Source organism: Lipotes vexillifer, unplaced genomic scaffold, assembly GCF_000442215.2.
Source record: "Lipotes vexillifer unplaced genomic scaffold, Lipotes_vexillifer_v1.1 scaffold802, whole genome shotgun sequence".
NCBI classification, from domain to species: Eukaryota; Metazoa; Chordata; class Mammalia; order Artiodactyla; family Lipotidae; genus Lipotes; species Lipotes vexillifer.
The window spans coordinates 447733-468596 of NW_006790237.1; the positions used below are offsets into that span (position 1 = coordinate 447733).

Consider the following 20864-nt stretch of genomic DNA (forward strand, 5'->3'; position numbering starts at 1 on the left):
AGGAATGCTAGGTGAGGAGGCGGATGTTCTGGGTAGACATCTAAGAGGTCGGTGGAGGAAGGTAGGAGGTCTGCTGGAGGGAGGAGTAGGGCAGGAGGAAGCTGAGGGAGGGAGGGGGCAAGAATGGCGCCCAGGGGTCTGGCCAGGCGACTGGTAGCCAGTGTAAGTAAGTGTCAGCCATCATCACAGGAGGGGAAGGGGCAAAAATGGAGATGGAGGGGGCCGGGGGAAGGACAGCGCTTCTTGCAAAGGGAACGCCATAGGCAAAGGCCAGGAGGTGGGAAAGAAGGTGCCGGGATCTTGGGGGCGGGGGACGATGCTTTGGATTACTCCTCACCTCGGCCGCCCCTCCCTTCCCTCCAGGGATCTGCGGTGACTGGAAGAACCATTTCACGGTGGCGCAGAGCGAAGCCTTCGACCGAGTCTACCGCGAGCGGATGCGGGGGCTGCCGACCTTCCCCTGGGACGTGGACCCCGAGGACGCCGGTCCGGACCCCGACCCCAGTCCCAACCCGAGTCCCAGCCCAGACCAGGCCTCCGAGCCACCCCACCCGTGACCCTGAGAATAAACGCACCGCTACTGCCCCGGCTCCTCGATGCGCCGTGGAGGTGGCGTGCCGCCGGCGGGCGGCAGGGGGCGCGCGAGGGCGGACGGGGCGCCTCTGCCGGCCACCGAGGCCGGGGTGGGGACCCGAGCAGGGCATCCAAGGCCTGGGGAGGGCGAGGTCCTCTAACCCACCTGGCACGCCAGTGGGGTCGGTGACTCAGAAGCCTCTCCCAGAGGCAAAGGTGGGGGCAGGGAGGCCAGCACTGGGCACCTGACCCCCCCAGGGTCAGGGTGCTGCGGCCCAGACTCCTGGATCCTTGGGGAGCAGAGCGATGCAGACCAGGACCCCTGGGTCCTTGGGGAGGAGGGTGCTGGGGCCCCGGACTCCTGGGTCTGAGGGAGTAGGGGGCCAGGTCTGGACTCCTGGGTCTCCCACGAGACTGTGGAAATGCAAGTTTCTGGCATGAAGCGGCTTTATTCTGAGCAGAGGTAAAAGGCAGCCCTAACAGCTCACCCGTTAGTGCCCACAAAACAGTTCCAGCACCTGCTGGGTCCCTCTCCATGGCCCTCACCTGTTCCCCAACAGGTGTGTCCTCACCAATTTCTAGTCCCTCATGATTCAGCTCAGGTTCTCTCCTCTCCTCGGCCAAGCTCAGTTTACCCACAGCTCCTGAGCATGGCGGGTGCAGGAAGCCTCCCCTCAGCCCCAGGGATGCCCCATCTTCACTCCACACAATTCCAGCATGGGGGCCACTCAGCCAGGCCTCTCCTCAGAGAAGTTCTGACCCGGCCGGAACAGGATGTGTGCTGTTCTAGGATCCCAGCTGGTGGAGACCTTATGCCCATTTTCTAGGCTGTGACAGTGAGGTCTAGAGTGAGCACCGGGCTTGCCCAAGTTCTAGAACAAGTGAAAAGAAAAAAAAAAAATCCCTTCCACTTCCCAGACACTGAGGCCAGAAGCCTTGTTCAAGGTACAACAGTGAGGCAGGGGGGCTTTGAGCAACAGTTGTCCGACTGTCTTGGGACGGGGCCAGCCCCATTTGGCTTCGGCTCCTGTCAGCGCCGCCCCCTGAGTCCTGGGTGGGCGGCCCGGTCTGGGTGCCGGATGCCTCTGGGTTCTGGGAGTTTGGAGGCAGCATCTTCACCAAACCGCCTTCGGGTCGGGGACGGATAGTGGAGGCGGCGGGCAGGGATGAGAGGCAAGGGGCCGCGCCAGGGCTGGGACGGGGCCAGCGGATCAGAGTCCGCCTCACCAGCAGGGGCCCCTCCAGCGCCCCGCTGCCTCATCAGGGCCTTGGCTGGGGTGTCCTTGGAGCCCCAGCACTTCTTGAGCTGTGGAGGGGAAGAGTGGGGTCGGTGACTCAGAAGCCTCTCCCAGAGGCAAAGGTGGGGGCAGGGAGGCCAGCACTGGGCACCTGACCCCCCCAGGGTCAGGGTGCTGCGGCCCAGACTCCTGGATCCTTGGGGAGCAGAGCGATGCAGACCAGGACCCCTGGGTCCTTGGGGAGGAGGGTGCTGGGGCCCCGGACTCCTGGGTCTGAGGGAGTAGGGGGCCAGGTCTGGACTCCTGGGTCTCCCACGAGACTGTGGAAATGCAAGTTTCTGGCATGAAGCGGCTTTATTCTGAGCAGAGGTAAAAGGCAGCCCTAACAGCTCACCCGTTAGTGCCCACAAAACAGTTCCAGCACCTGCTGGGTCCCTCTCCATGGCCCTCACCTGTTCCCCAACAGGTGTGTCCTCACCAATTTCTAGTCCCTCATGATTCAGCTCAGGTTCTCTCCTCTCCTCGGCCAAGCTCAGTTTACCCACAGCTCCTGAGCATGGCGGGTGCAGGAAGCCTCCCCTCAGCCCCAGGGATGCCCCATCTTCACTCCACACAATTCCAGCATGGGGGCCACTCAGCCAGGCCTCTCCTCAGAGAAGTTCTGACCCGGCCGGAACAGGATGTGTGCTGTTCTAGGATCCCAGCTGGTGGAGACCTTATGCCCATTTTCTAGGCTGTGACAGTGAGGTCTAGAGTGAGCACCGGGCTTGCCCAAGTTCTAGAACAAGTGAAAAGAAAAAAAAAAAATCCCTTCCACTTCCCAGACACTGAGGCCAGAAGCCTTGTTCAAGGTACAACAGTGAGGCAGGGGGGCTTTGAGCAACAGTTGTCCGACTGTCTTGGGACGGGGCCAGCCCCATTTGGCTTCGGCTCCTGTCAGCGCCGCCCCCTGAGTCCTGGGTGGGCGGCCCGGTCTGGGTGCCGGATGCCTCTGGGTTCTGGGAGTTTGGAGGCAGCATCTTCACCAAACCGCCTTCGGGTCGGGGACGGATAGTGGAGGCGGCGGGCAGGGATGAGAGGCAAGGGGCCGCGCCAGGGCTGGGACGGGGCCAGCGGATCAGAGTCCGCCTCACCAGCAGGGGCCCCTCCAGCGCCCCGCTGCCTCATCAGGGCCTTGGCTGGGGTGTCCTTGGAGCCCCAGCACTTCTTGAGCTGTGGAGGGACAGAGCGGGAGGTGAGAGGAGGCTCTTGGGAGCCCAGAGGAGGAAGGAGGTGAGACCGGAGGGAGGTGATGACGGAGGGGAGGGTGTGAAACTCCGAGAGGGGTCTCCAGAACCAGGAGGGAAGTGAGTGGGGAGGCCAGGGACGCCCAGACCTACAGAAGGGGCAAGGAGCTGCATCCCCACGCGCAGCTTTGCAGTGGGGGAGGAACAGGAAGCAGCCGGCAGCTTCATGGGGGGAGCAAATATTTGCCAAGGGAGTTGATGCTGGGTGAGGGCGGCTCAGGATTGGGGAGAAGTGAGGGCCTGGCCCTTGCCCATCCCTCTTGACCCGGGTGGAGGGAGGTGATTCCTGGGACTTTCTCCCTCACCCTCCAGAGAGTCCTTGAGCTCCCACTTAGCAGATGGGGAAACTGAGGCTCAGAGGGGGCACAGCTCACAGAGGAACTGACCCCAGGTCTGTCTGGATCCAAGGAGAATCCACCGGTTTCTCCCACGTGGCTCTGCTCTTACCCTCTCCATAGCCCACTTCACAGCCGAGGACACTGAGGCCCCGCCCAGGGCTCCCCAGAGAACTGGGGCAGGCTCTGCTGGAACCCCAGTGTCTAAGCAGCTGGGGGAAGGGAGGGGAGACCCCCCTGACCTTCCCTAATCCCCTCCCAATACCCCTAGCACACTCGAATCCAGGAAGCCAGCAAGCAGAGCATTTAAAAGTCTTGCCTGGGAGGCAACCGGGGCTAAGGTCCAATTCCTCGTTGGTGCCTCAGTTTCCCCATCTGTGAAATGGGTGGGTGGAGAGCTGTAATCACATCTACCTCATAGGGTTACATTTAACCACCTCTGTGAAAACGCTTGGCATGGGGCCTGGCACGTGGCAAGGTGCCCTCAAAAGATCATTGCTTTGACTTGGGCAAGTTAAACACAACCTCTCTGAGCCTCAGCTTTCCCATCCATAAAAGTGAGCGTAATAAGAGTATCGCTTCATTGCCCTGGGAGGATATCAGGAAATCAAAATAAATTCCATTTTAGGAATTTATTGTAATGATGGTGATTATTCTATTTCTTTTGATTTCATTGACTCCTCCTCCCAAGCAAACTGAGGATGGGGACACTAGCTCAGCCCATTTCCTTGATGAGAACACTGAGGTTCAGAGAAGGCATTTCTCCCCCTCCCATGCCCGGGACTCTCACCGTTGGTGTATCTTGCCAGGTTTCACACCCAGGGCTCTCGGGGTCTCTGCCCAGTGTTACCAGGCGCTCCCCTGCCCAGCACACAGTAGGTATACAGGAAGTGGATGATGCAGTTATGAACGCAGGGGAGCAGTTTTGCTTTTCCCCGCCCCACCCCACCCCCGGGGCCAGGCGCATCGCAGGCCCTCACATGCCTCTTTCCTCTTCCAGCTATTCTCTCTCAGGCCAGCCACCAGGTCTCACCTCATTGTCACCGTCACTAGAGCCTGACAGCTGGGACAGGCGGCTCAGGTCCCATAGGGAGCGGCTGGGCTGGGCCAGGGGGCCACTGGGGGTCCGGGCACGCTGTACACTCCTCAGGATGTCGCTAAGAGCTGGCCCTGGCTTGGCCAGGGTCTCCTGCCTGTCCCCCTCGAAGACTCGGCAGGTGGCCAGGCGTTGGGCCAGCGAGCCATCAGGCAGTGGTGGCGGCGACAGGGGGGCCACGGAGCAGCGGCGGGCCACGCGATGCGGGCTGTAGGCCAGCTGCCCCCCCCCCCCAGGGCTCTGACAAAGGGACCCGGGGTGGGCACGGGCGGGGGCGGCCAGGAGGCCGCATAGAGTGTCCGGAACTCTCGGCTGAAGGCATCGGCGATCTCACCGGTCAGCAGGGTCACCAGACCACGGTGCAGGCGTGAGTCACTCCATGTGAAGCTGGGGGGCACAGAGGTGGGGGTCAGGATCTCCAAGCAGCCCCAGAAGCCTGGTCTGGCCCCCATCACCAGGCCCCAACCTGGTCCCAGGGCGGGCTCTGTGACCTCCGCCAAGTCCTGCCATCCCTCTGGCCTCAACATGCACCTCTGTAGAATGGGAACAATGAAGTACCTACCCCAGAGGGTTGATGTGAAGACAATATCAGTTAACATACTTAAATGATCATCTGGAATCAGACTCGAGTTTAAACCTGGCCTCTGCCCTGTCCCCATGGAGGGATGCCTCAGTTTCTCCCTCTGGAGAGAGATGGGATTCTGACACCCTCAGGGACTGAAGACTCAGCTGCTTCCTACAATGATTGCCATTTATTAAGTGCTTGCTGTGTGCCAGGCTCTAGGTGTGCCTGGTCCCTGCCTCAGTTTGTTCATCTGTAATATGGAGCTAAAAGGTAGGAAGATTAGAATCAGAGAACATGGGTCAGGCCTCATGCCCGGGGCCTGGTAGGTGCCCAGCATTAAAAGCCTGTGAGCCATGGTGAGCTGTGCCCTTACTATCCCTGTGACCACAGTGGTTGTGATTTAAAGCATTGAGCACAAGTCTTGGTACACAGCAGGTGCTCAGTAAATGCTCTCTTTTGAATTAAATGAACCTGGACTCTTGTCCTGGCTCAGGGGACCTTGGACATATCAATTTTACTTCCTGAGCTTCATTCGGTTTGCCCATCGGAAAAACAGGCTCGCCCTGGGCTGTGTATCTTGCACTCGGCGGGACAGCACCCAGCGCCCAGCAGAGCCAATCAGTTCGCAGCCGAGATGATGAAAGTTGATCTGAGCTTCCTTACCTAGGTGGAGTGGCAGTGTCCGTGCTCCCGAGCAGGTCAGCCGGCCAGCCTGCCCCTCAGATTGTGACACCCCTCCCCCACCTATGACCTCACCCCCAGAGCAGTCAGTGGGAACCCTGGGTGGGGTCTGTGAGGTCACCCCATTCCGCTCCACAAAGTCTCTTGTCAGGCAGCGCCACTGGCTCATCTCCGTCCCGGGGGAGTTTCTGAGACCCAAGGACTGGAAAGCTGTGGTCACAGCGGAGCTTCCAAGAGGGATGCGGAGCATTGGGAACCAAGGACACACCAGGTGCTGATCCTGGGAGAGCAGAACCAGGGGTACAAGCATTGCGGGCGTGAGGAGTGCCATTCAGCAGTTCCGGGAGGCCCAGGAAGCCTACTGCCTGGCTTGGGCACCGTCACCGCTGCCAGGCCACCATGGTCCTCGGCTGGCTGCTGCTTCTGGTGATGGCTCTGCCCCCAGGCACGATGGGCACCAAGGACTGCGTCTTCTGTGAGCTGACCGACTCCATGATCTGTCCCGGCACCCACATGCGCTGTGGCGATGACGAGGACTGTTTCACGGGCCATGGGGTGGCCCCCGGCATCAGCCCCATCATCAACAAAGGCTGCGTGCAGGCCACCTCGTGTGGCCACGAGGAGCCCGTCAGCTACATGGGTGTCACCTACAGCCTCACCACCGACTGCTGCACCGGCCACCTGTGTAACGGGGCCCCCCACCCCACAGGCGGCCAGATGGCACGGGCCAGCACCGGCCTGGCGCTGGGCGTGCTGCAATTGCTCCGACATTTGCTGTGACCAACCTGGAGGGCAGGGCCCAGGACTGGTCTCCCGCCTGCGCTGCCCCCCATGCCCCCTGCCTCCATCCCCTTCCCCTATCAAATGGCCAGAGGCCCTGGACAACCCCTTGTGGCCCTGGCCTCATCCATTCCAGGGCTGTCACCAGAGCCCAGTGCTCAGCGAAGCATCCTCAGGCCTGATTTAGTGGTGGGGAACCATGCCCTATGGGTTTGACTGTACTATTGTATTTCATTGGTTCTAAGACGCGTATCTTTTCACATTTTGATCAGGATGCTTCTTTGCTCTGGTGGCACCTTAGAGTCTATGAAATATGGTAAAAAACAAATAATAATAAACAACAGCTGACGTTTATGGAGCACTTCTTACGTTCCATGCCAGGCATCATTATCTCATTGAATCCCCAAGTGAAGCTGGGAACGTGGATTCTCTTCAAAACCTCCCAGTCTCGGGAATTCCCTGGCGGTTCAGTGGTTAGGACTCTGTGCTTTCATTGCCAAGGGCCTAGGGTTCAATCCCTGGTTGGGGAACTAAGATCCCGCAAGCTGCGTGTTGCAGACAAAAAAAAGAAAAAGAGGGCTTCCCTGGTGGCGCAGTGGTTGAGAATCTGCCTGCTGATGCAGGGGACACGGGTTCGAGCCCTGGTCTGGGAAGATCCCACATGCCGCGGAGCAACTAGGCCCGTGAGCCACAACTACTGAGCCTGCGCGTCTGGAGCCTGTGTTCCGCAACAAGAGAGGCTGCGATGAAGAGTGGCCCCCGCTCGCCGCAACTAGAGAAAGTCCTCGCACAGCAACGAAGACCCAACACAGAATAAATAAATAAATAGATAGATAGATAGATAGATAGATAGATAGATTAAAAAGCCAAGCAAAGGTAATCAAGTGGGCACTTCTGCCTCTCAGGGGGCACCGGGCAAAGTCTGGAGACGGTTTGCGTAGTTGTACTTGGGGAGGGGGGAGCGCTACCAGCATCTCCTGGGTAGAGGGCAGTTCAGCCCAGGGAAGCCCCCCCACAGCACAGAGTCATCCGGCTCCGAATGTGAGTAGTACCTCTGTTGAGAAACCTTGCTGTAGACGCACTAACTGAACCATCCCATTGTCTAGAGGGCGAAACTGGGGCACAAAGAGGGGAAGTCAGTTATGCAAAGTCACACAGCCAGTAACTGTCCGAGCTAGGATTTGACCCCAGGCCATCTGACCCGGAGTCCACGTGCCCCCTGACATGCTGTTCCCAGGAAGTAAATGCTGCTATTTTCACACTTTCCAGATGGGAAAACTGAGGTTCAGAGTGGGGAAGACCCAATGTCACAGAACTAAGAAGTCACAGAGCCAGGTTCCAGGATCAATCAGACCCCAAAGGGAGCAGAGGAGGGATGTGAGATGGTCTGAGGGCTGGGCCATTTGCATACCAGCTCTGATTTTTGTACAGATGCTCAGAGAGGTGGAGTTACTCACCCAAGGCAGAGCTCAGACTTCAATCCAGGTCGCCCTGGCTTGGAAACTCCCACACACCAAGTGAGAGCCCAGTTTTCCAGATGAGGAAACACAGAGGTCACAGAGATGAAGACTTACCCCTAAGCCACTAAACAGCCCAGCAGCAGGGCCAGTGCCAGCCTGTTCTGCTACAGGACGCCTCCTCTCCCAAGCAGGGGCTTTAGACCCATTTTACAGATGAGGAAAGAGAGTCTGGGAAAGGGGATGCCAACTGCTGTCTGAAGCCACTGAGGGAGAGTTGGGGACAGGAGACGGGGCAGTGTGGTGAGGGGTGGGGGTAGCCGCACCTGTAGGATCCTGAGATGACCCTCTCGCTGTCCAGCAGCACAAACTTTTCTCGCATGTTGCCGCTCACCTGCCGACACCAACGGCTCTGGAAACTGCAGCCCCGCACGACTCGGATGTCCAGGTTCTGGGGTGGGGGAGGCAAGCCTTTTGCTCAGGCCGACCCCCCAGACCTCCACCCAGTGCCGAGGGCTCAGGATCCCTATAGGCTGGTCCTACCTAAGTGGCCCATGACTCTCTGGAAGGTTCTGTCCCAGCTTCTCCAGGGCCTCAGGGGTCTGTTGCAGATATTCCTGACTCAGAGGGGCCCCATGAGAAGGTTGACCCCGGTTTCCCCCCCTGTCATGGGCATCACATCTCAGGGGACTCTCTCAGCTGGCATCCACCTCGATGACCCAGGACCCCATGGAAGGGTCTTCACCTGATGCTCCCAGTGCCAGGGCATTGGGGACTCAGGGGTCCCTCCTGCCAGGCCCCTACCTCAGTGGCCCAGGGGTTCACCCCCAGTTGCTGGGCCAGAATCAGGAAGGCAGGCAGCTGCTGATGGTCTAGGAGCAGGTAGACGGGCACCCAGCGGCGTGTGGCAGCATCCACCAGGTCCGAAAGCAGGTCTGGGTCAGTGAAGATGTCCATGACCACGGCCACCAGCTGAGGGTGGGGAGAGGGGCTGTGGGTGGAGCCTAGGGCTTAGGGGGACATTCAGAGGGTGAGGTGCTCTGGAGAGTTTAAGGGCCCAGTCTCCATGGGATATTCAGGGAGCCTGAGGGGGAGACCCCCCCCAGACATGCACTATGTTCATGCAGCGCCTATCTGTGAATGAGAAGAAAACAGCCCTTCCTCAGGACCCACACCTCTAACTGCTTGAAAACTGTTATCATAAATCACACGTCTGCAACGGTATCCCTTGAGCTGTGACACCACTACATGGCTGCCCTGCTCCAGAGGTCAGTGGTCTGGAGGCCCTTGCAGGGCACTGTGGGCAGCTGCCCACCTGGGTCCTCGGGAGGGATAACCTGCCGGGCCACCAAGGCGAGCTCTGGGGACTGGGGGGTGCTGAAGGCCTGGATCTTGCAGACGGAAAAAGGTAGTGGTGATGAACCCTGACTCACTGGCCAGACAGCCTTGGTTCAGATCCCCACTCGGCCACGTACAGGCAAGAGACAATCTGCCATGCCTCAGTTTCCCTATCTCCTCAATGGGTACAGTAAGTCTCAACCTCACAGGGTCCTCCTGAGGATTAGGCAGGTTAATTCATATAAAGCACTTAGCATGGGAGCAGTAACAGAAAAACTGTTAAAGAATGGGGGGGACTTCCCTGGTGGCGCAGTGGTTAAGAATCGCCTGCCAATGCAGGGGACACGGGTTCGAGCCCTGGTCTGGGAAGAGCCCACATGCGGCAGAGCAACTAAGCCCGTGCACCACAACTACTGAGTCTGTGCTCTAGAGCCCGCGAGCCACAACTGCTGAGCTCACATGCCACAACTACTGAAGCCCGCGCACCTAGAGCCCGTGCTCCTCAACAAGAGAAGCCACTGCAATGAGAAGCCCGCGCACCACAACAGAGTAGCCCCCGCTCACCGCAACTAGAGAAAGCCCGCGTGCAGCAACGAAGACCCAACGCAGTTGAAAATAAAATTAAATAAATAAATAAAATATGTAACTAAACTGCTAAAAAAAAAAAAAAAGAAAAGTGCTGTCCAGGGAGTGCTGCAGGGGAGACATCTGGGCCCTCCCCGAAAGGAGGATGGAGACCGCCACCCTGGTGGTGGAGGTCGTAGAGGAGATGACTGAGACTAGGGGTGTCATAAGTAGGTCCAAGGGCCATGGATGCCTAAGGCACCCAGGTCCTGGGGAGAAGGTGGGACCTCCCCCCATATGTAAGAGGGAGAGGATGAGATCTGGGGGGTATGGGTGCCCAAGTCCTGGGGGCTGGGAGGTATGGATTCCTGGGTTCCAGGGATGTGGACACACAAGTTCCAGGAGGGCACAGCTCAGAATGCCTGGCTCCCAAGTGATGTGTACTCACTCCCATATCTGGGGGCTGGCATGTGAGGATGACTGGGTCTGAGGAAGGGACACTAGGCCCTTGAGGCCCCCACCTTGTGGGCGGCCTGGATTTCCTGGCGCACCAGCTCCTTGAGGGACGGTTGGCCCTCGCCAGGTGGCTGGGTGTACAGCTGTGCCCAGGTGATACCCTTCCAGGCTGAGTCCTCCGGCCAGCCCAGCCGCAGCGCGGGCACCGGCTCCTCTGACTGTCCAGGCCAGTAGGTCAGGCTGCCCAAGTCCCCATCGGTGGCGGTGGCTCCCTCTGCTGCCCTGCTAGGCTCCTGCTTCGCTGCTGTCCAGTCCTCAGCCGCTGCCACCAGGCCCCGGAGCTCATCTCCACTCAGGAAGGGCCGCAGCCCCTCGCGCTGCACGCAGGCCTCAAATGCCTCTGCGCCCCGGCTCAGCAGAGCCTCCAGCGCCAGCCTCTGGCCCTCGGAATACAGGAAGCTGGGAGCGGCCTCGGTCAGGGGCAGCTGCCCGGCCCCTGACTCCATTCCTCCCAGTGCTGCCAGCTGGGAGGCTGCCATCAGGCCGTTCAGGTGGGAGGATGGAGAGGCTGGATGTCCAAGGGCTTGGCCGTCTCTGGGCACTGAGCATCTGGGGGTCTCCCGACAGAGTCTGTGTGGCTGTGCAAGACAGGACAGCCCTAAGTCCAAATGGCTCCCTGCACTGTCCCTGGCTTGCCGTCCTGATAATCAGACTGCCCAAGTGACTAACCACCAGGTGCGTGGCTCTGCTCAGACCAACAGCCCACCGGCCATCTGAGCTTCCTGCCAGCCTCTGATGGTCTGGATGAGCCTATGACTGGCCCTGCGTGTTGGTCAGGCTGACCACCTGACACTGTCTCCAACTGTGCGATCCATCAGCTGCCCATCTCTGCTCCCCGACACACCAGCCACCTCCAGCCCGCTGGCTACATGATGCCCCAATTGACCCTTCGGCTGGCTCAGGCTGACTTCCCCATCTTCAGGCAACAGGCTGTCTGCCCGTCTCTGAGCACCCAAATGTCCCTAACTAAAGGCAGAGTGAGATGCTTGTTTGTCCCTGGCAGACAGCACATCTAACTGACCCTCTCTGGCTGTCTCTTTGTCTGGAAGACACCGATTGCTTCCAACTGACACTCAGTATCTGACCGCCGAGTGGGGCACCCAGCTGGCTCCGTTAGAACCGGTTTCTCCCCACAACCAGCTGGTTGGCTCACCAGCTCTCACTGGCTGACCATCCCGGAAGCCTTCTCTTTGAATCTCTCCTCTCAGCCTTGGAAGAATGCACTCCAGCCCTAAACCTCGGCATCACCTTCCCCAGCTGGGGAACTAGGTCTGTCTCCTCTGCCGGTTGAGGACTCTGCTTCCTGAGCATTCACACCCACTCAGGCTGCTGCAGTGGTGGATGCCCTCTACAGACGGTTTGATTATCAAGGAACCAGCCCATCTAGATTGAGGGGCCGGGCCGACTAACTAGCCACAGTTCCTCAGACTGCTGCCCCTGCCTGTCTCCTGGGCCACTGGGTTGTTTCTGGCTGTCCTCTAATCAATGCTGACTCCAGCCTGGATTTCTGCCTTAATCCCACTATCTCCTGCTATCGGACCATCCACTTATTCCTAGACAAGGAACACCCTGCGTCTCTCCCTCCCAAGCTGCCCCTTTGAGGATCCTGACCCTGCTTCTGGTGGGTGGACCCCTGATCCCTGCCAACAAGCAGCCCTCCTTCCAATCCCAGCACCCAGTCTGCTCCCTTTCTCCAGAGCACAGCGACCAGCCCTGCAAAGAGAAGGAAGGGGAATAAAGCCAGGCCACTCCCTCTCCCTCCTGCCCTCCCCAGACCCCCCCCCCCATTGCATCCAGGTCTCCAACCCCTACCCCTCCTTCTCTTGCCTTTTCAGAGAACAGTCAGATCAAGGGCCTGGAGACCTCCTTTTATTTCTGCGGCTCTTCCAGCCGCCTCGCCTTATTCACCGGGTTTCTTCCCGGGATCCGGGGACCACGGCCCCTTGTGCAGACACAGGGGTAGGGCTGACACAGGTCCCTGGAGGCAGAGGACAGTAAGGTCCCAGCTCCAGGAACACACTCAACAGGCTTCGCCCAGGGACTGGCGGCCTGCCTGACTCAAGCTTCGGGGGAGGGGGAGCGTATCACCTATTCCCACATGCCCCCTCCCCCACAGCGGCCCGCCCCATTTATAACTTCCCGGTCCGAGCCCTGCCAGCCATCCCGAGCGCAGAGATCCGGGAGGGGAGCGCGGTTCCTTTAATAAGGGCAGGCGCGGCTAACTCGGTTCCTTTAGTAAGAGCAGGCGCGGCTAACTCGAAAAGCAGGTGCTTCACCACACACCTGGGAAAGAGCTGGGGCTTGCCAACGGTGAAGCGAGGTCCAAGGGGGCCAACAGGCTTAGGGCAGTCACCACACACACCTGGGACCGTAGGCTCCATCCCCCAGCACAGCAGAAGGGGCTCACCCCAAAGGCTGGTCTCCCCAGAAAGGGGCGTGGCAACCATTCCCCCAAACAAAGGCGTGTTCCGACCCTCTCCCTCCCCCTACCCCGTTCCCCAATAACGCACAAAAGGCCATTAGCAACCAAAATCTTTTTAATAACAAGGTAGGATCTGGGGTTAGTTCTTGTAGCCACGGCTGGCCCGTCGGCCTCTGGCGCGCTCGAACTTCCGGCCCTTGGAGCGTACGTAGGGTCTGCAGGGAGAGGAGGGAGGGTGAGAAGAGGCACATGTTACAGACAAGTGAGGGACGCCACCGCCACCTGTCTGGCTGGGAGCTCAGAAGAGAGCTGCTTGCTCTAACAGAGGAGCACAGGGACACCAGAAGGGGGTCTCACTCAACACAAACAGCGTCAGTGGGGACACCAAGTCCGCTGCTGGAAAAGCCTGGCAGCGCAGGAAGCGAAACTGGCAGGAGTGGCTGCTGAAGCGCCTGTGCTAGGTAGGCCCCAGGGCCATCCACCTGGGCGCCCCGGCACTGGACAGAATGCAGGCCCCACCAGAAAGACGGGGACAGGCCCTGGGAGGCCTGCATCTGTGACGCTGGCTGTCCAGGGAGCTCAACACCCGAGGAACAGAACTTTAGGCAGTCTTGAAAGAAAAGCGGGTAAGAGGGTGGGGGAATTCTAGAAAGACCTGAGGCCGGACTAGTGGGAGAAACAGAAGCAGCTGGAAGCGTGGCAACGCCTACACCTGCAGGCTGGGGTCCAGGGATAGGTATACTCACTTGGTGTGGCTATGTGGGGTTCCTGGGGCCTTGCCGAAATGCCTGTACACCTCTCGGCCCTTGCGAGGACCTGGGGAAGGGAAGGAAGCGGTGGCTCAGGCTGATCTGGGGTGGGGTGGGAGTGTCACTGACCTCCCAGGCCTGGGAAGGTAAAGGCTGCTAGCAGTCCCACAGCTCATGACAGACCCCTCACACACCCCTAACCCCTCAAGCCACTAAGCACCACTCACCAGACAGGAGGACAGTGCCACAGCCCTTAGGGGAGTCCAGCGCCAACTGGTCGAAGGTGAGGATCTTGCCCCCGGCCTTGAGGATGCGGCTCCGGGCGCGGCTGCTCACTCGAAGAGCACACACCTGGAGGACACAGAGGACAGGTGTGGCCAGAGCCCCCTGGATGGCGACCCAGGGGCTGCTGGGACTTCCTGTCCACTGCCCAGGCCCAGCAGAGGAGTCCCAGCTGCTTCCTCGGCCTGATCACCAACACCACCAACTACTGAAGGCAGCTTCCTGAGTTCACAACAGCTATTCTTACCACTTTACTTCTAGAAACCCCTTTAACACCGCAACCTGAAACTATTACGTGTAAGGAAACTGAGGCACAAAGAAATCCAAGACTTTGTCCAGAGATAACAAAGTGGCAGAGAAATCCAAGTCTGAACTCTGGCTGTCTGGGTCCAGAGCGAGCGCCATCAGCCGGGCCCCAGAATGGGCTTGTCCAGGGATACCCGCCGTCAACAATGTGAGGGACAACCCCTCACTTCAACCCAGGCACGACGCCTGCCTCACCCAGAGGTGAGATGAGCCTGCCGGCGGCACAAGAAATTGAGCTGGGTCCATAGGACCTCACCGTGACCCACCCAACACACTCCTGAGCCCCCTCCCCACTCACCTTCAGTTTGGGCACCTCCTGGACACGCACATCATCCGTTATAGTCCCTACCACCACAGCCGTTTTGCCCTCCCGGCCAGGAAGCTTCATCTTCCGAATCTGGGCGGGGGGGGGGGGGGGGGGGGGGGGGGGATGAAATGCACATTAAACAAGTCCCTTCTGGTGGTTAAATCCAATCCCACCCATTCAGGCATCCCAAGGACCAACAGTTGTGTCCCGTTTGGGCTAAACCTACCCATGCCACACCTCTCAAGCTAGCACAAGCCTAATCTCAGGTCCAGTCTGGGAAAATCTCCAAAGAAAATACAGATTCTTCCACGGTTCTCTCCTACAGAAAGCTTCTGACACAGAAGATGCTCTATAACTTGAAACCTCAGGAAGATCTCATAAAGCCACTGTAACCCACCCCCAGACACACACAATGAGAAGGAAAATGAGATCAAGAGGCCAAGCCAGTCCAATGCCCCCATGATTCAGCTACAATCAGAGGGTCAGAGCTCTGCACCCACCAATGGATGAGGTTAAGCCAGCTGATAGCCAGGCTGCTACCAGAGAGCTCCAAGCCCGCCCTTCCACCCGAAGTCCAGCTCCAGACACGATCCAGTCGCTCCCCAGGCTGGCTATGCCCTCTGCCTCAGCCCCTCACCATCCGGGAAAGGGACAGAGGTGGCCGGTTGCTGCGACTCATGAACAACCTCTTCAGCACAACTTGATTGAAGGTGGAGTTGGTTCGCCTGGCCAGAAACCTGTACAGCTGGAGGGGAAGGAAAACGAAAATGAAACCCGGGGCAGCCCACCCGGACCCCTCCCTCCCTCCCTCTCAGCTTTCTAACGAAGGGGCAAAGAAGTGACTTAGGGCTTTGCCCCATCCCGTTAAGCCCACGGGAGAGAGGTGGCCTAGGTCCCTCCTGGCCAGGGACCCAGAAAATCCCCCTCCCCAGCGGTAAACCAGCCCAGAGGCTGAAAACACTGGAGTCTCCAAAAGCTAAGGGAAAGCAGCAGAGATTCGAGCCTGCCCTGGAGGCCCCTGCAAGGAGCCCGGGACCAATACCAGCATGGAGGCCCTAGAACTTGTATTGGTATCTCCAGGGTGGCCTTGCCTTGGGGTCTTAGGCCCCAACCTCACCTTGACCAACAGCCTTAAGTAGATGTCCTGGCTCTTGGGCTCCTTGCGTCGAACCTTTCGGTCCTTGTTGTGGCGGATGTCAACTCCCTGCAGGGGTGAAGGGAAGACCATGAACCCAACTCTGATCTGGCAGATTCCTCACCCCATAAACATTGTTATTCCTCACCTCTAAGAAACAGCTAAAGACCCAGTCTCTGGAGACAACAAATCCCAGACCACCACTGGGAGCCCTCTGGGAAAATACTTAAAACTCCCTGGGCCTCAAGTGACTTTGTTTTAAAAAAAAAGGAGAGGGAAGCCTAATTCTACACAAAAAGCCTTCAACTCATGGCACACAGCACCGTGAAAGACCTTAACACAGCAGCCGCGTTAACTCAAGTTTTTACTTTTTTAGAAGCTGTATTTTTCAACAATATAAGTATCATTTAAGCTCCCAAACCTTGCTCCCATGCGTGGAGCGTTATCAAAAACATTTAAACCAAGGGCAGACTCCAAGTTCTTATAAAGGAAACGACCCTTTTTTCTAGAACTTACTCTGCACAGACCAGCCCTAGAACGACCTCCTTATGAAGCACAGCTTCCCACAGTAGTGCTAAGACTGAAGGGAGCCCACGATTTCCACTACACCCCCTGCCTGCTTTCCTCCAAGTTTTCAGGCTGTGTCATAAGTTATAAAGAACTACCTAATTATTAATTGTTCTCATTTATCCAGCACTTAATGTACGCAGGGACCCGTGGTGAGCACTTCCTCTGACTTATTTCTTCTCGAACTCACATCTTTGAGGCATAATTACTGGGTCTCCAATTAACAGATGCTTTCTGCGCACAGGAATGATGATACGGTGGGTAGGGAATTGAGACTCGAACGGAAGCCTGCCTGGCCCCCACACCCGGGCACCGGACGCTTGACACCCCCCCCACCCCGCCCCAGAACCCAGCTTTTCAGGCTGGGGAGTGACGGATCCAGGGGCAGCACAGGCAAGAGTGGCTGTGGGAGCAGCGCCTGGGTCCGAATCCTGGCTCCGCCACTTACTGGCACTGTGACCCCGGTCATATAACTTAACCTCCTTGCCCCTCGATTTGGTCATCTATTCGATGGGACCTATAATACAGGATTATGGGAGGGGCGGGAGGTTGAGAACGCCCATCCCTGGTCTTCGGGCTCCCAAAATAGCTCCCCACAGCGGGAGTCACCTCCTTCGAACACCCCCGAACCCCTGCCTCACTCTGGAACGTCCCCAGCGCGAGAAGCCGGCAGATGGCAGCGGATGATCAAGCCCCGAACGCCGCAAAACGCGCTCACCATGATGGCGCCTCCTCCTTAGGCAGGTCCGGAAAGAGAGAACAGAACCAGGATGGGCGGGGAAAGCCTTCAGCGAGTGGCGCCTACGTGACGTCACATGGGCGCGATGCGGCGCTCTACCTTGACTCGTGTCTCTCTATGGTGAATAGGAGGACCAGCTAGATGGGCGATTCCGGAATTGGGTGGAGGACCATCTAAAGGGGACCAAGCGCTACGCCAAGAAGGGGAGGGCCAGCACGTCGGAGGCCTCTCTGGTCCTATCCAGTCCCTGGTCTTGATAGTCTTCCGGCAGAAGGGGATCTCGGAGCCAGAGAGATGTCGCGCGGAGCTAGGAAGACGTGGCGTGCGGTGACGCTCTGGCCCGACGCCGAAGGCCTCTCTGTGGCTCCCGGAGGACCTAGAGGGCCGAGTATTGGAGGTGAGGAGGCGGGGCTGGCGGAGCTAGTCGGGACCTCGCGAAACCTCTGACCTCAGGCTTTGGGCGTTTCCTTATCAGGCCCACATCTGCCTTATCTCGTGCTGCGCTTCCCAGGTGCGGCCGCAGCTCGGGAAGTCTTACTTGAGGTCTAACCCGAGATCTTCTTGCTGCAGCCCAGTCTATGGCATTCTGTATTTCCACCTTTTAGGTTCAGCTTCTCCCTCTGCCCCCAGATGGCCCTTCCCTGAACCCTACTCAGCCCCTGCCACCTGGAGGCTGCTTTTCCCAGCCGAGAGATTCAAGTGGCCCAGCGGGTTCGGTTTGAGGGACGTGCAAGGTACTGGAGCACAGAGGAGGCAAGCTGAGGCCCCCGGGGCTTGGGGGATGGGGTGGAGAGAGGGATGAGTAAAAAACTCCTGAAAGAGTGGGGAGGAGAGACTCAGAGAGAGGGAGACAGAGATTCAAAGAGGAGGAGGAATGGAGACCTAGAAGGGGAGTGGAAAGAGACCAAGGGTGGCGAAATGGTGACCCGGGGAGTTAGAAGACCTAGAAAGAGAGGGAAGGTGGAGATCCAAGGAGGAGAAAGAAAGATGGTGATACCATCTGTAACCGAATTCAATTCTTGGCTTTGCTACTTACTAATGGTGTGACCTTGGGCAACCTCTCTGTGATTTGGGGCAAGTCGTGTAACTTCTCTGTGCCTTACTTTCCTTATCTGCAAAAAGGGGCGTCTATTGCTGTTATTAGTCTTTACTGGATGGGACCAGATGGACTGGTTGGGGCAGTGATGAAGCTGACTTGTCCACTCATTTTCGTGGAAGCCCAGTAGCACTGCTAGCTTGGCCTCCTTTCCTCTGCCCTTCATGTTCCTACAGGCCAGGCCTGCACCATGAGGCCTGACTCCTTGTCCATACCACCTTCCCATGGCCTCCGACCCAGGGCCAGGGTCTTACTGATGTGATAACACAGCAGAGGGCCTGCAGATGAATGGACACCTTGAAGCAGAGGAGCAGCAGGACCAGGTAAGGGTCCATCTGAAAGTCCAGATCACCATACAGTGGAACACAGTTTCCTTCTCTCCTCCTTGTCCCTGTTCCTTGGTCTTTGAGTCCCAGCCTCTTTGATTACTGTATCTGTCTTTCTTTCCCCTGGAGCCCTAAGCACACTCACTGTGTTTCCCTGTCTCTCCATCTTTCTGGGTTTCTGTCCCTCTCTCTGGGTTATTTTTTGGCACATGTTATCTGGTGCTGTTGCTGTTCTCAGTTGAACACTAGGTACATTGATTGGTCACCTGATATTATTCTTGCCTTGATTTCTTTCAATTTCATCGTGTCTTTGCCTCTCTGTATCTCTGTCAACATCTTTGCTTTCTGTCTCTTGGCTTCAGTTCCTCTCAGCCTCTAACATTCTCTCTGTCCCTCACCCCTGACCTAGAGGTCTCTCTCAGATACTCCCAGTCTCTCTCCTGAGTCTCCGTCTTACCATGTAACTGGGTCATTCACTGGGCAGATATTTATGTCATGCTGCCCCCACGCTAGCTTGTGCCCAAGGTAAATAGTTTGTGAATTAATGAGCCTCTCCTCCCTGGTTTTCATTCTGAAAGTGTCTGCCCCCATGTCTCGCTGTGTCCATCATTTTCTGGGTTTTCTTATGTCCTTACCTTACACAGTTTTTAAAATCTATTATTTATTTTATTTATTTATTATTTTTGGCTGCGTTGGATCTTCGTTCCGTGGGCTTTCTCTAGTTGCCGCGAGGCATGTGGAACCCATGGCTCGAACCCATGTCCCCTGCATCGGCAGGCGGATTCTTAACCACTGCGCCACCAGGGAAGCCCACCTTGCACATTCTTAATTCCATTGTCTTTGTCTCTTTGTTTGTATCTCTGCTTTTCTTTATGTCTATCTCTCTGACTCTCTGTAACTGTCTGAAAAAGAGACAACACTCTCTCTTCAAGTCTCTTATTGCCTCTGACTCTGGTTCACTGTTCCCTTTTACTGTTTTTGCATATCTCTGGGTCTTTGTTATCTGTGTTAGGGTCATTCTCTATCTGCAGTTAAAGACCTTTTCCCCCTTGCCCCTTCTCTAGAAAGTCAAAGGATGGGAGAGGCCCACTTGCCCTCAACAAAGATGGCGACATGGGCTCTGGCCATGTTTCCGTGAAGCCGCCTCTGCTGCGCGTGTGCCCTCACCTACAATGGCGGCTGATCTCGCGAAGCGCGCTACCCCGCCCAGTTCTCAAGCTCTCCCGCGGCAGGCCCCTGCGCCAAGCTCGCGACTCTGCTGGCCCCGCCCCCGAACGCTCTTATTGGTGCAACTTAGGCCGGCCGCGCGGCCATTGGCTGAGCGGATGCACACCCTCCGCCCCCACCCCTGGGTCTGATGGGGGCAGTTGGTGCTGACTTGAGTGGCCGCCTGGAGGAGGATCCGGCGTGTGAGGAGGGTCTGGGGTGTCGGGACAGGGACCCGAGTCAGGACGAGGGAGCAAGAGGAACAGATACGCAGGCCCGGGACTTGGGTACTAGGGGTGTGGGATGGAGATGGAGAACCAGAACCAGGACTGAGGGATCCAGGAATGAAAACCCTGGTCTGGAACTGGGTTCTGGAAGTGGGGTGGGGATGGAGGGCCGGGACCCGGGGAACAGGAGACAGAGACTCAGGCTTATGGATTGGGGGACCTATGGATGGAGACCCAGGCCCTGGTCTGGGGTACATGGAGGGTGGAGAAAATGAAGACCAGGCCAGAGACCTGGGGACCTAGGGACCAAGGCGCAGGCCCCAGGACTGGGGGAGATCTAGGGCTCTAAGTGTGTGTGGGGGAGTCAATGCAAGTTTAAGGGTGGGGCTTGAAGAGCTGCCCAGGGTAGGGGGCAGAGGTGGCTCCAGAGAGTGAGTCCACAGATGGGGGTGTGTCTGGGGCAGTTCTGCGCCTGGGGAAGGTGAGGGGCAGGACTGATAGGTGACTGGGTGGGCGGGGCAGTGGGGAACAAAGGTGAGCTGGAAGGAGGAGGCAGAAGCTGGGCAGAGGGCAGGGGGAGGGGACCTCAGGCCCAGCTCCCACTCTCTCCCTGGAGAGCAGGCGGCCAGACACCCAGGTCAGTGCTTGAGGTCCAGCTCTTGGCTCCTTTCCCTTGCAGGTGCCTGCATGTGGCTCCTCTACCTCTCTGACAACTTAGTTGCTCCATGTCACACCCCCTTCTCAGTTTCTCCAGCTACTACATCCCCTACCTCTTGCCTCTCCTGTCTGCTCTTTCTCTCCTAACTCTGTTGTCTGACTCTCAGAGGGCCTCTGGAGCCCCTAAACTCTCACTCTGCTCCCTAAGTATCTTTCATTATACTAGGTTTCATCTCACTGAAGCTGTTTGTCTCCTCTCAGTGTTTCTCTGGCTCTCAGACCTTTTTCTTTGTGTCTGAGTGCCTCTTCCTTGTTACTTTCTCCATCTGGAGTTGACTCTGTGTGTGTGTGTGTGTGTGTGTGTGTGTGTGTGTGTGTGTGTGTGTGTGTGTGTGTGTGTGTTTTGGTGTGTTTTT

The 20864-nt window shown here is 57.7% G+C and overlaps 5 protein-coding genes across 8 annotated transcripts in view; 3 read left to right on the forward strand and 2 right to left on the reverse strand.

Moving 5' to 3' along the window:
• Positions 1–573, forward strand: part of SULT2B1 (sulfotransferase family 2B member 1) — a 34689-nt gene extending 34116 nt beyond the window's left edge. Inside the window, exon 7 of the mRNA XM_007463307.1 lies at positions 364–573. Coding sequence (XP_007463369.1) covers positions 364–557 — 194 coding nt within the window. The 3' untranslated portion in view covers positions 558–573. The remainder of the gene's footprint in view (positions 1–363) is intronic.
• Positions 574–577: 4 nt separating this feature from the next.
• Positions 578–10908, reverse strand: SACK1E (scaffolding CK1 anchoring protein E). Its single transcript, XM_007463440.1, is given in 9 exon segments — positions 578–711; positions 1563–1700; positions 1801–1879; positions 2781–3023; positions 4466–4759; positions 4762–4915; positions 8338–8462; positions 8816–8983; positions 10435–10908. Coding segments are annotated over 9 exon segments (1809 nt in total).
• On the forward strand, positions 6174–6554 carry SPACA4 (sperm acrosome associated 4). Its single transcript, XM_007463308.1, has one exon. It carries the CDS (start codon positions 6174–6176, stop codon positions 6552–6554), a length of 381 nt encoding a protein of 126 aa, XP_007463370.1.
• Positions 10909–12948: 2040 nt separating the features above from the next.
• On the reverse strand, positions 12949–17201 carry RPL18 (ribosomal protein L18). 2 transcript variants are annotated; one of them, XM_007463309.1, is made up of 7 exons: positions 16916–16951; positions 15613–15699; positions 15133–15240; positions 14487–14585; positions 13828–13951; positions 13598–13667; positions 12949–13066 (listed from the first exon to the last, which is right to left on the reverse strand). In XM_007463309.1, the coding sequence occupies exons 1-7, from the start codon at positions 16916–16918 to the stop codon at positions 12991–12993; spliced, it is 567 nt and encodes a 188-aa protein (XP_007463371.1). In that variant the 5' UTR covers positions 16919–16951; the 3' UTR covers positions 12949–12990. The 2 variants fall into 2 exon arrangements, with proteins under 2 accessions (XP_007463371.1, XP_007463372.1); XM_007463310.1 differs by lacking the exon at positions 15613–15699 and having other exon boundaries at positions 12951–13066; positions 16916–17201.
• A 1115-nt stretch (positions 17202–18316) lies between these two features.
• SPHK2 (sphingosine kinase 2) overlaps positions 18317–20864 on the forward strand; it is a 6708-nt gene continuing 4160 nt past the window's right edge. For 2 of the 3 annotated variants that reach the window (XM_007463312.1, XM_007463313.1), the window contains exon 1: positions 18317–18355. In XM_007463312.1, coding sequence (XP_007463374.1) covers positions 18317–18355 — 39 coding nt within the window. Of the gene's footprint in view, positions 18356–19370; positions 19372–20864 lie in introns of all 3 variants that reach the window. The other variant, XM_007463314.1, reaches the window with a different exon arrangement.

Bases quoted from the DNA above. Each gene is read 5' to 3' on its own strand.
- SPACA4 (XM_007463308.1), top strand. From the start codon at position 6,174: ATGGTCCTCGGCTGGCTGCTGCTTCTGGTGATGGCTCTGCCCCCAGGC.
- RPL18 (XM_007463309.1), bottom strand. The intron at 15,241-15,612 runs GTGAGGTTGGGG...CTTCCCCTCCAG, and splicing joins ACTTAAGGCTGTTGGTCAAG to CTGTACAGGTTTCTGGCCAG. The intron at 13,952-14,486 runs GTGAGTGGGGAG...TGTGTCCTCCAG, and splicing joins AGGAGGTGCCCAAACTGAAG to GTGTGTGCTCTTCGAGTGAG.